At 60.1% G+C, this 11,136-nt stretch overlaps 1 protein-coding gene across 6 annotated transcripts; it reads left to right on the forward strand.

Moving 5' to 3' along the window:
- The first annotated feature begins 2,221 nt into the window (after window positions 1–2,221).
- Window positions 2,222–10,265, forward strand: PPP1R32 (protein phosphatase 1 regulatory subunit 32). Of its 6 annotated transcripts, none has more exons than XM_011286938.4 (14): window positions 2,222–2,359; window positions 2,866–3,009; window positions 3,516–3,714; window positions 3,920–4,073; window positions 4,802–4,930; window positions 5,570–5,633; window positions 6,086–6,198; window positions 6,566–6,625; window positions 6,762–6,848; window positions 7,397–7,510; window positions 7,592–7,686; window positions 9,286–9,444; window positions 9,912–9,993; window positions 10,138–10,265. In XM_011286938.4, exons 2-13 carry the CDS (start codon window positions 2,901–2,903, stop codon window positions 9,979–9,981), a joined length of 1,353 nt encoding a protein of 450 aa, XP_011285240.2. In that variant the 5' UTR covers window positions 2,222–2,359; window positions 2,866–2,900; the 3' UTR covers window positions 9,982–9,993; window positions 10,138–10,265. The 6 variants fall into 6 exon arrangements, with proteins under 6 accessions (XP_011285240.2, XP_019668061.2, XP_011285239.2 ...); XM_019812502.3 differs by having other exon boundaries at window positions 10,146–10,265; XM_011286937.4 differs by having other exon boundaries at window positions 10,168–10,265.
- The last annotated feature ends 871 nt before the right edge of the window (window positions 10,266–11,136 follow it).

Here is an 11,136-nt window from a genome sequence, read left to right on the forward strand (position 1 = left end):
CCGGCAGCTCTAGAGTTTCCCTCGCAGCGCTCCCGACTATTTCAAACCTCTCGCCACCTCCTCTGCCCCCGCCAGCTGCTAAAAGGAAAACCTGGCACAGCCTCTCCCGGCCGAGCGCTTCCTCCCCACACAGTGCTCCGGCCACCAGGGACCCATCGCGGCTCCGAACATGCCAGTGCTACCCACCCTCGCCCTCGCGGGGCCATCCGGGTGGCGAGCCCTCCCTCCCCTCCACCTACGGCCTGCTAGACACTGCGCCTCGAGTATCTCAAGTGCTTCACAATGTACCACAACCCCATAGGCAGGTACCATTTTCCAGAAGGGGAAACTGAGGCACAAGTAACACGCATCGAATCTTAGTTATTATGTGGTAGAGCCAAGGGCTTATGCCATCAGGCTTCAGGGTCCGAGCTCTTCCTTGTAACCACTTTTCTATGCACACTTTGGGGAGGGCCACTGCATCCCTCCGTCCTGACGACGCACGGCGGTCTTACTCTCCTCTGTGGTTCATGGGTGGAGCTCACCCGAGCCTCCGTCATCAGACTGGGAGAGCAGGGCTGTGCGCTTTCGCTTCTGGCCTCGCAGCTTCTGATCCCTGAACAGAGTTGTTCCTCTGGTGGGTCTCCCCTTGGCCCCGGGGCACCTCTGGGTCCAGGGCCTCTCTGTGGGGGTCAGGTGTGGTCACAAGCTGGCAGGTCCAGTCACTTGAGGCTGAGTGCAGCCAGGGCACCTCCCGGGTGGGGCGGCCCCCTTTCCCTCGGCATTGTCTTCATTCACACCTCGCTTTCCCCTAGCTGTCGGGGTGTTCTAGAGCCAACGCACCCCAGCTCGTGAGAGAGCAGAAGGCAAAACCTCCAGGAAATTTGTGAGCTGATTGCCGAACTCGGCCACTGTTAAAAAATCCAATGATAGAAACTTACAATCGAATCAATTACATTAAAAACGAAGCAATACATAATCGACGTCATCACCTCCTTATTACGTTCCTACATTTGTCTGCCATTTGTGGTCTGGAGGCTGCTTCGGTCTACTGGCTCTGGATGTGCAAGGCCTGTATAGTGGGGGCTGTGTAGGGGCTTGAGTATGACTTCCCATTTCCCTGCTTAGTGACATTGCCCTGGCAGTTGGAAAGCAGAAATGGGCAAATGCTACACATCAGGGCTCCCCACCCCCAGCACACCCCCAGAAATCAAGTTGTTAAACATTTGCAAGCCTGAAAGCACCTGTGGGGCAGATGGGCCGGCCCAGAGGGAGCAGGGACTTCGGAGTTGGCTGACGCCCGTCTTAATCCTTCGCCAACTCTGAGGCCTGGGCAATGTCCCTGGGCCTCACCTTTCCCATCTGCAAAACAGGCTGAGGGGCGCCTGGGTGGCTCAGTCGGTTAAGCGTCCAACTTCAGCTCAGGTCATGATCTCACAGTTTGTGATTTCGGGCCCCGCATTGGGCTCTGTGCTGATGGCTCAGAGCCTGGAGCCTGCTTCGGATTCTGTGTCTCCCTCCCTCTCCTCCGCTCATTCTCTCTCTCTCTCTCTCTCTCTCTGTGTCTCTCAAAAAATAAACATTTAAAAATAGGCTGAGAATAGCAGCTTTGAAAAATTGAGCATCAACCGTCTTCCGGGAGCTGAATACATTAAGAGGATGGGCATCTCACAAAAGGTGACACGTCCGGTTTGAGCTCCACTCTCAGGGGCTGTGGCCTATTGGCTCTGTGATCGTGGTGCTCAGTTCACAGGGTGGTTTGGGGGGGATTATCTGAGGTGACGTGTGTAAAAGAGCTTGGCACCGATCTGGCTCAAGTAATTCACCGAGAGGCTTACGGGTGGGATCTGGACCCGCCCACGTTCGAGTCTCAATTCTTGGGTTCCCGAGATCTCTGGCCAGTCCAGGCACTGCTGTCTCGGCCTCATATTCCCCACGTGAAAAGAGGGATAATAATAGCTACCTTGAAGAGCCACTCAGAGCACTGGAGATAAAGGATGTAAAGCATCTGCCGAGGAGTGCATACCCAATAAGCGTGAGTGGTTGTTTGAGATTATCTTTAATTTCTTGTCACTCAGACAGCAACTCTGCCCAGCTCTGCCCAGGGAAGCCGGTGGTGGGGGTGGGGACCAAAGGAGGCAGGACCTTGCCTGGGCAGCGCCCCCCACCCCCCATCCTGGCCAGGTCAGCCTCTCAGTGGGTCCCGGGGCCCTAGAAGGGCTTCCGAGGCGTGGGGACGCTGTTGCTAGGCACCGGTTGCTAGGCAACACACTGTTTCTCCTGGCCTGGCCACCTCCCAGAGGGCCTGGGCTTCTCTGGAGCAGCTCCTGCCTCCCGAAGCCTCTCTCTCGCCAGACCTCAGAGCCACAGCAGAGGGCAGGTGAGGGTGGGGCCAGCTGCGGTTGGGCCCCAGGAGGGCTGAGCCAACTTCCTCCAGCAAGGCCCGGGAGCCGGGGGAGAGACAAGGAGCCCGGGGCTGGGAGTGAGCTCTGGAGCCCGGGTGGCCAGGAATCCCCAGGTGGGAGGGTGTCTGTCCATACAGTCTGCAGAGGAGACCATGAGGGGATTGAGATCAGGAGCTGGCGGTCGGCCGCCCATTATGAGCGAATTCTTCATCTTCTGGAAGCTCGGTTTCCCGGCTATACCCTGGGGAGATGACAACAAGGTGTGGGGAAGGCGAAACGAGTGCATATGAGCGAAGGGTTGACAACGAGGACTCTTTTCTTTGGGGTGCGGGTGTCGGTGGAGAGGGACAGGCCGAAGGGGAAGGCACTGGCTGGGTGGGGTTCAAGCTTCACCTCCATGGTCTCCGCAGCCCGGGGCCTGAGCCAGGCTCGGGGCCTTTGGGCTGCTGACCTGATGGGGCTCCTTGTGTGTCCTTCCTAGGTGCCCCCCCCCTCGGGGCCCTGCCCCACAGCATCATGATGGGGAAACTCCCCTTGGGGGTTGTGTCCCCTTACGTAAAGATGAGTTCAGGAGGCTGCACGGATCCCCTGAAATTTTACGCCACCACTTACTGCACAGCCTATGGTGAGGACCCCTTTGGGCAGGAGCCCCCCCACCCCCCCTTCCCGGACCCGAGGCAGGATGGGAGGAGGCCCTCCCACTGGGAGAGGAGCAGCCTGTCCGGTCTGTCACCACTCGGAGCGACCCCAGCACGCCGAGGTTCCCCAAGGAACCTCCCAAGGACCGTGAGCCTCCCAAGGACTGTGTCCACACCTGTACTGTCGGGCTGGCTTTGCCCTGCTGCCCCCTCTCCTCCCCCCTCCATTTCTGCCACACTGACCTTGTCCCCACCTCGTCGTTTCTATTTCCTGCTGCCACGGTCTCGAAGGGCCAAGCTTTCACGGCTCTTGTCACACTTGTTCCAGCCCCTGGCTCTATGCCTTCTCCATCCCAAGGGGCCTGGGCCCCTCTGTGTGTGTGTGTGTGTGTGTGTGTGTGTAGCGGGGGGGGGGGGGTTGCTGGGAGGCCCTGATCACTGCTTTTCCACTCCTCTGACCCTTGGTCTTGTCTTCTCGCTCCCCCTCTGGCAGGTCAGGAGGAGTTCAGGCCCCGCAGGGGCAGTCATGAAGGCACAGGCTACAAATCAAATTACCGTCCTGTGGTCTCATACCAGGCCAATCTCGATGCCCTGGACAACCCGGCCACGGGGCACGGTCCGTACAATCCCTTCTCACCCCCTGCTCCGCTGAGCCTTAGCTCTCAGGGCCATCGAAGCTCATCAGACCCACTGTAAGCTCCGTGCGCGGAGTCCCTGACCCTTGCCCGGCCTAGGTCTGGGACCCTGGGGCACTCGGGGCGCAGTGCCCAGCCTGGGGCCCAAAGGCAGGCGGACTCCTGCGGGAGGTTCGAGGGGAGTGGGAAGCTTCTAGAGATAAGCACAGCAGCCTCCACGTGGCCCTGGTGGTAATCGCTCTGGCTCCTGCCCCACCCTCAGGGAACAAGTCCGCCCCAATTTCCAGTCAGTGACCAGTCAGAGTTACCGCCCCCTGGAGGTGCCTGATGGCACATACCCGCTGCCCTGGAACATGCACCAGACCAGCTCTGGCTATTCTCGGGAGAAGCCCAGCGCGGCGACCCCCACTAAAGAGGTCAGTGCTGGGCTAGGGGCAACCCCTGGTGGGGGGGGGGAGAGGGGGAGCCCAAGGCTGGGGTAGAGGAAGAGCCGAAGGGAAGAAAGGGTGAGGATCCCTCCGGCAGGGCGAACTGCACCACCAAGGGTTGGTCAAGGCTGAGATGACTGGGCACAGGGGAGCCACATGGGGGCTGGGAGTCGAATCACCTTTACCACCTTCGTTCATTCAACCAGTGTGTTCCGAACATCTCTTCTATATATGAAGGCGCAAGTGCTGGGGGAAAAAAAAGGCAGGGGGTGCAGCAGAAGTGAAGGGGTTACAACGGCAAAGCAGGAGGGTCGGAAAAGAGCTTGCTATGGGAACGTGAGTCAAAGAGTCAAGGGAGGTTAGTGTGCCTCTAAATGCAGCGCTGTGAGAGATAGAGAGTTCCAGGCAGCTCAGACAGCACGTGCAAAGGCCCTGCGGTGCGAGTGTGTGATGTGACAAAGAACAGCAGGGAGGCAGATGGCTGCAGCCAAGTGAGGAGCCGAGGTCCTCGCGGGTGGCTGTCAGGCCATGGGATTCTACTCCCAGTGCAGTGGGAAGATTGCAGGGCTCTGAGCAAAGGAGGGACGTGACCCAACTTCATTATAAAGGGGCCCCTCGGGCTACAGATACTCCATAGGGGTCAAGGGCAGAATCAGAGTCGAGAAGTGACTGCCATCGCCTCACCTGGAGAGTGACTGGCCGCTTCTCCCTCCCAGGTCAGGAAGGTCCATTTCGACACCCAGGACTATGGGCCGCAGGCCATCATAGGGCTGGAACCCAGGGACATGCCCCTGCTCCACCAGCAGCAGGGCAAGGGCTCGCTGGAGTGGGAGAACTCCCGGCATGTGAGTGGGCAGCCCCCAGTAAAGGCTGTGCCCTGGGCAGAGGGGCCAGACCCACCCCCTTCCCCTCCCGGAGACATGTACCTGCTCTGACTCACCCTGAAAGCCAGCTGAATAAAGGTGGACTCAGCATTCCTAGAAACAGTGGGGAGAGCCAAGGTCATTTGTTATTTCCAAGACAGCATCAGAGCGGTCCTCCCAGGCTTCCTTACTCGTGTCTTGGGATTTAACCTCAGGGGCCCCTTCCCTCCCCTCTCCCATGCAGACCTGTTCAGCCTTGGGCGGTGAATTGTGAAGTAAGCACCCATTTTTCTTCCCTCGGCCTCTCTCCTTGCTTTGAGCCCCCTCCTAGTCTGGGTCCCAGGGCTCTGGGCCCCCTGGTCATTCCTGGGAGTCCGGTGTGGGATGTGACAGTTGGCACTGCCACAGGGGAACCGTGTTCTCATGGTGGAATTTATGGGGCTCGGATGCCCCATCAGAGACAGATTTGGGTCAGGAGCGCTGTGCTGGCCCTCCCCGCTCAGAACAGGCCACACAGGTCTACTCAGAGCACAGATAACTGAAGAGCCACCACTGCCACCAGCCGCCTCGTGGGCCCTGTTCTCTCTTACGTCCCCCCCTGGCTCACCTTCTGTGTTCCAGGGCCCGCGCTTCATGACTTCTGAGTACAATTCCAAGTATCTCAAGGAGACTTCAAACCAGCCAGGTAGGCACACGTCTGAGCTCGCGCGTCTCTCCCACTATATTACCCTAACCTGAGCCCTAGGAGAGACACCAGGGGACCCGGATGAGCTGGCACAGGACAAAGAAGGCACCAGGGGGAGAAAAAAGGACACACAGGCAGCTTGGGGGAGACGTGCCTTAGTGCCAATCCCCCAAGGACACCTCACTCGCTTAGGAGGGCTGTTGAACCTGACCATAGCCGCCTCCTGGCCCATCAGCCCTGCCCTTCCTTCTCCTCTTCTCCTCTCCCCTCTCGCTGTCTATCTTGGACTCTGAAGTCTTCCAGATGCCCACGATCCTGTAGCTTGGGCCTCCAGACCCTTGGAGCCAGCTCTGTGCCCGCTGGCTGGGACACTGAGCCTCTGGAGGCCATGTGGGCAGGGCCAGGTGGCTGGGGTGGGGCTGGGGGCAGCACAGGGGGGATGTCTTTTGCAGATCTCTTGCAGAAGATAGCAATTGGCTCCAAGGAGGAGACTGGCTTCCCCGAAGAGTCCACCAAGAACCCCATTGGCTTCCAGCCACCCTCCCAGACCGTCCCTGGGGACCCGGTAAGTCAGGCTGGTGCCCACTAGGACCTCAGGGTGACCTCTAGCTTCTTTAAAAGTGTGAGCTGCGGAACCTTTGTTCAAACACAAGATGAACGAGTGCGGGTAAAAACCACCGCTTTGGTCCAGCCCCTCCCACGGCCCCATTTTATGGATGAGGAGACTGAGGTCCAAAGAGGAGAAGGGGCAGAGAGCCAATGTTTGGACAAGAGTTCAGACCAGAGCCCTGGCCTGCTGATTCCTGTTCAGCGTTGTTCTCCCCAAACTCTTCCCTTTCCTCAGTTGCCCCAATGATACCCACTTGTGAGCCCTCCCCCTGCACGCAGGACAAGGGGCCGCTGCTTATGTTCCTCTGGGGGCCTCTTTCCAGGTCCTCCACCCTGGCCGGAGTGTCACCAGGTCCGACTTTCTCCCCATGACCCACATTCGTGTAAGCTGAGCTGGTGGGGGTGAGGGCTGTCTGACCCACAGCCTGGGGTCCTTCTGTGGGGCCCTTAGGACACTACGTGGAAGGGTGTGGGGGGAGCAGGCACGTTGTGGTGCCAGCGGCTGCATTCCTGCCACAGGGGGATGAGTTCCTGCCTGTGCTGGCCAGAGGCTCCGAGCGGGAAACAGGCTACAGCCGAGTGAATGAGAGGTTGCTGAACCCCAGAGTGAGTGGCCTTCTGCGGGGGGGTGGGGGTGGTGCTCCCTCAGAGCAGGAGCACTCTACGGGAGGAGACAGGGAGGTCTCTTGGGCGCAGTGGCATTTGGGCACTAAAGAATGGGAAGAATCGGGATGTTTTGGACATCCTGGTGGAGGAGTAAAGGCCTAGGAAGCCGGAAAGTGAGGCGTGTCTTTGTTTTTGTTTTTGTTTATTTTGAAAGAGAGAGAGAGAGAGGAACAGAGAGGGGGAGAGAGGGAGAGCATGAGCAGGGGAGAAGCAGAGACAGAGAGAGAGAATCCCAAGCAGGCTCCGCACTACCAGTGCAGAGCCCGACGCGAGGCTCGAACTCATGGCTCGTGAGCCGAAACCAAGAGTCGGACGTTCAACCGACTGAGCCACCCAGGCATCCCGAGGGGTGTCTTTCAAACCAGGAATTTGGTTTGTCTGGAGGGGGAAGGGCGAGGCCCCAGGGCCACATCTGCCTACGCCCCCTCTATCCTTGCTGCCTCGCCCTGGCCACCCGGCCACCTTTCTTGTGGCTCTGTCCTCTGCAGGTGCCCCCACCCAGCCCACGGCCTAGCAGCGTGAGCCACGGGCAATTCCAGCCCCCCCAGCGGGTGCAACAGACCAACGTTGCCCTGCTTGGCAGGGAGACTGTGGGAAACAAGGTGAGGCCGGGGTGCCCAGCCCCACTCCCGAATCTCCACCCCGTCCCGGCCTGACACGTCCCCTCTATACCTCTTGTGCAGGAGCCCACAGGGTTCAGCCTTAACAACCCCAGCTACATCCGGAGCCCCTATGACCCAGACATGGATAATCAGTACCTGACCACCTACAACCAAGGGTAAGCCCCCCTTCCCTGTGCAAATCGACGGCCGTGACGCCGACGTGCGGTTTGTAGACAGACACTGGGACAAGTCACGAGCTCACAAGTCTGTGAGGTAGACCAACACTGAATCAGTGTGGGTTCCCCCAGAAGCAGCCCCGGAGCCAAGGATTTGAGTGCAAGCCTCTTACTGGGGAGTGTGGGGGAGTGGGAAAGTGGTATGGGGAGAGGAAGGCAGCCCCGAGCGAGTGTGGTATCAGCCAGTTATCCCGCGGGAAGACTCCAGAAAACGGTGCAAACACACAACCCGGGATCATCCCAGCCAAGCGGGGAGAGAGCTAGGGGGCTGATACCTCCACACCCATGGGTCGTTAGTTAAGGGCTGTCCCCAGGGACCATACTAAGAATCCCCGGTACCTCCTTGCTCAGGCAAAGCGAGCTGTAGCAGCCTCTGGGACGCCTTCCTCTGCACTTCTCTCTGATGCAGTGCAGGCCATCGATGCCCAGGCTGGTGGGCTCAAGGGGGTCCGGGTGGGACAATATCCCATCTGCTAAGATCCTACATCCAGTCCATGGCAGGCGGGCTCTGTGCTCCCCAGAAAGTAAGCTCTGTGCCGAGCATCAAGGAGGGCTTCCAGGAGGAAGTGGCCCTAGAGCCGTTGGGAAGGGCTCCTGGGGCCAGGACTGGATGGGGAGGGCATTACAGGGGTGGGATCAAGGAGGTGTAATTCTCTGGACAAAAGCCTCCTAGCACAACATCTGCCCTCTGTGTGTCCGCCTGTGTCCACACTGCCCCCCAATTCCTTGGTCTCCCAAGATGCCTCCCATCCTCGGGCTAACTCCCCTCTTTGGGATGTGGACTTTGAAGCTCAGAGGGGGAAGTGACGCCGGAACCACATGGCAGAGCCGTGATCTGCTCCAGGTCCCACGGAGGGCGAGGGGGAGGGGCTGAGACTCACTCTGGGTTTTGGGGGACAACAGTGTCCCTGCAAATGCCCTCGTCCTGTAGCTGCTCTGGCAGAACCTCTGCCCCAGCCAGCTCTGGGGGGTCCTTCTCCCACCCGCCCCCCTCGGCTTTCCTGAGCTCCTGCCCGTTGTCAGGCACGCTGCCCTTCCCCAGGGGTGGTAACCACTGATTTTCCCACTTACCTGTCTGCACCCCTACTTTGTAAGCCCCAGGGCGGGGCCCACATCGTACTCCCGGCACTTTCAGAGCCTGGCCCAGTGCTCAGTGAATAGTAGCAAAACGGAAGCCAAGTGGATCCCCTGGAGAGAAACGATGGATGGAAGGGGTCTCCACTCCCCACCCCTGAGGTGTTCACAGGCCGGGGAGGGAGGTGCTCTTACAGGGCCCTTTACGTTCCCAAGTGCTGGCTCAGCATGGGGGGCTGCACAAAGGAGGGCCATTCAGCTCACGGCAGAGCCAGTGTCCCCCATGCGGGCAGGGGCTCAGGGAGTGCCCGGCAGAGGGCACAGCGTGGGCAAAGGTAAAGAAGCTGGAGGGATCGGAGGCAGTCTGCCCTGCTGGATTCAAGATTCCCGTCCCGGAAGCGCAGAGAGGCCGCAGAGGTGGGCAGAGGCCGACTTATAGCCAAGAACCCCCTCCCTGTGCTGCAGGTACTTTGAGAACATCCCTAAGGGCCGAGAAGGCTGGACCCGAGGTGGCACCCAGCCCCAGAAGCCTGGAGGCTACGCCCTCAACCAGCCGGTCACCCGCATGGAGGCCACCCCCACCCCCACGGAGAGCCTACGGCGCCTGCACCCCCACGTGGGAAGGTAGCTGGCCCTCTCTCCCCCGCTTTGCCCTTTGCTGAATCCAGGCCTTTCCCCAGCTTCTGCCCTCCCTCACTCCCTCCTTCCATCCGTCTGTCTGTCTGAGAGGCCCCTTTCCTCTCTCAGGTTTGTTCACTGCTTTTCCTGCTACCCCCCTCTCCCCAGCGACCCCTCCCTCTGTGGGGGCTGCCCTCCACCCTCCTTGTTCCCATCCCCATCCCGGAGGCCAGCACCTGCTCCCTGCCTGGCTGCGTGGGGGTGGGGACAAAGCCGAATGGACTGTGGTTCAGCCTCACTCTGACTCCTTTCGGCTCAGATCAGTTTCCCCCAAATTACATTTGTAAGACAATGGCCCAGAGCTGGCGGGCAAAGAGCGTTTATGGCTTGGCCAACCCGGCTGAAGGCTACCCCAGGGGAGGGGCAGGCAGAGCAGAAGGTCCCACCCGGCACCGCTCCCCCCTCCCCTGCAGAACCCTGATCTCGGAGGACACCTTCTACCGAGCTGTGCCTCCCAGCAGCCACTTTGCCACATCCAGCTGAGCCTGAGTCTGGGTAAGGGGCTCCCCTGCGGGGCCGGCCCCACTTCCCCAGCCCTGGGACAAGCAAGCCCTGATGGAGACCCTGTCCCAGAGTGGGGGGGGTGGTGGGAGACTGGGGACTTCTCAGGGTGGAGGAGTGCCCAGAGCCACCCTGCAGCCCCTCAGGGGGCATCTCCGCTCCCCACAGGTTTGCCAACCCAGCTGGACAGGAGCGGATTCCCATCCCTTCCCCTGCTGGGACTCCCCTGGCTACTTTGCTAATGAAATAAAGAGGCTTGAAGCGGGCCAGCACGTCTAGTCCCTGCCAGGGGAGCTGGGGAAGGATTGGGGAGGGCGTGGCCAGAGTGCTGCAGTTGGGTGGCGGGGGGGGGGGGGGGGGGGGGGGGGGGGGGGGGGGGGGGGGGGGGGGGGGGGGTTGGGGGGGGTGGCGGGCGGCAGGGCCAACTCTGGAGTCAGGGAGGTCGTGTTGGACTCACTGTGATGTGATGCTATGGACCCGGACACAGTTTCCTCTTCGGTCAAGGGGTCTCCTACAGCCTGTGCTGAGGGCTCAGTCAGTGTGGGGTGGGGGGAGGAAGCCCCAGGAGGGAGCAGGTGGGACAGAGTAGGGGGAGGCAGAGGGGGGACAGAGACGGGTCTAGGAAGAATATGTTTATAAAATGGGGCAGTGGGACCATAGTGGGGCAGGGGAATCTGAGCAGGACTTCCAGGGTCCTTCTGAGTCCCACACTGGATGGTTTAAAAGAGAAGGGAGGACCGAGGGGAAGGCAGTCATAGAGATCTCTCCCCAGAGACGGATGGAGAGAGGTCTGCAACTGGATGGACACCTGGACACTGACACAGGAAGGAGTGGAGGCTGGTTGAAAAACCTGGTGCCTCAGGGCAGCCCTTTTGTGAGAATTAAAACGAGTGTCGTCCCCCCCCCCCCCCCCCCCCCCCGCTCCACCCACCACTCCTCAAGAGGGAACTTCTCTTGGGAAGTAAACGCCTTCCTTCCTCCAGAAGCTGTAGCCTAACACCGGGGCTGGCAAGGCAGAACCTGGGCTGCCTCTCAGTGCCTGTCCCCTCCGCCAGGTGCATTTGCACAGTGCACAACTATACAACTGTATGCTGTGGCCCCGCCAGCGCCATCTCCTCCTTATATAAAGGGGACTCT

Source organism: Felis catus, chromosome D1, assembly GCF_018350175.1.
Source record: "Felis catus isolate Fca126 chromosome D1, F.catus_Fca126_mat1.0, whole genome shotgun sequence".
In the NCBI taxonomy this organism is placed as follows: domain Eukaryota; kingdom Metazoa; phylum Chordata; class Mammalia; order Carnivora; family Felidae; genus Felis; species Felis catus.

Coding starts and splice junctions, on each gene's coding strand:
- PPP1R32 (XM_011286938.4), top strand. CDS start 2,901: ATGATGGGGAAACTCCCCTTGGGGGTTGTGTCCCCTTACGTAAAGATG. Junction 3,715..3,919: donor CGAAGCTCATCAGACCCACT/GTAAGCTCCGTG, acceptor CCCCACCCTCAG/GGAACAAGTCCGCCCCAATT. Junction 6,626..6,761: donor TCCCCATGACCCACATTCGT/GTAAGCTGAGCT, acceptor TTCCTGCCACAG/GGGGATGAGTTCCTGCCTGT.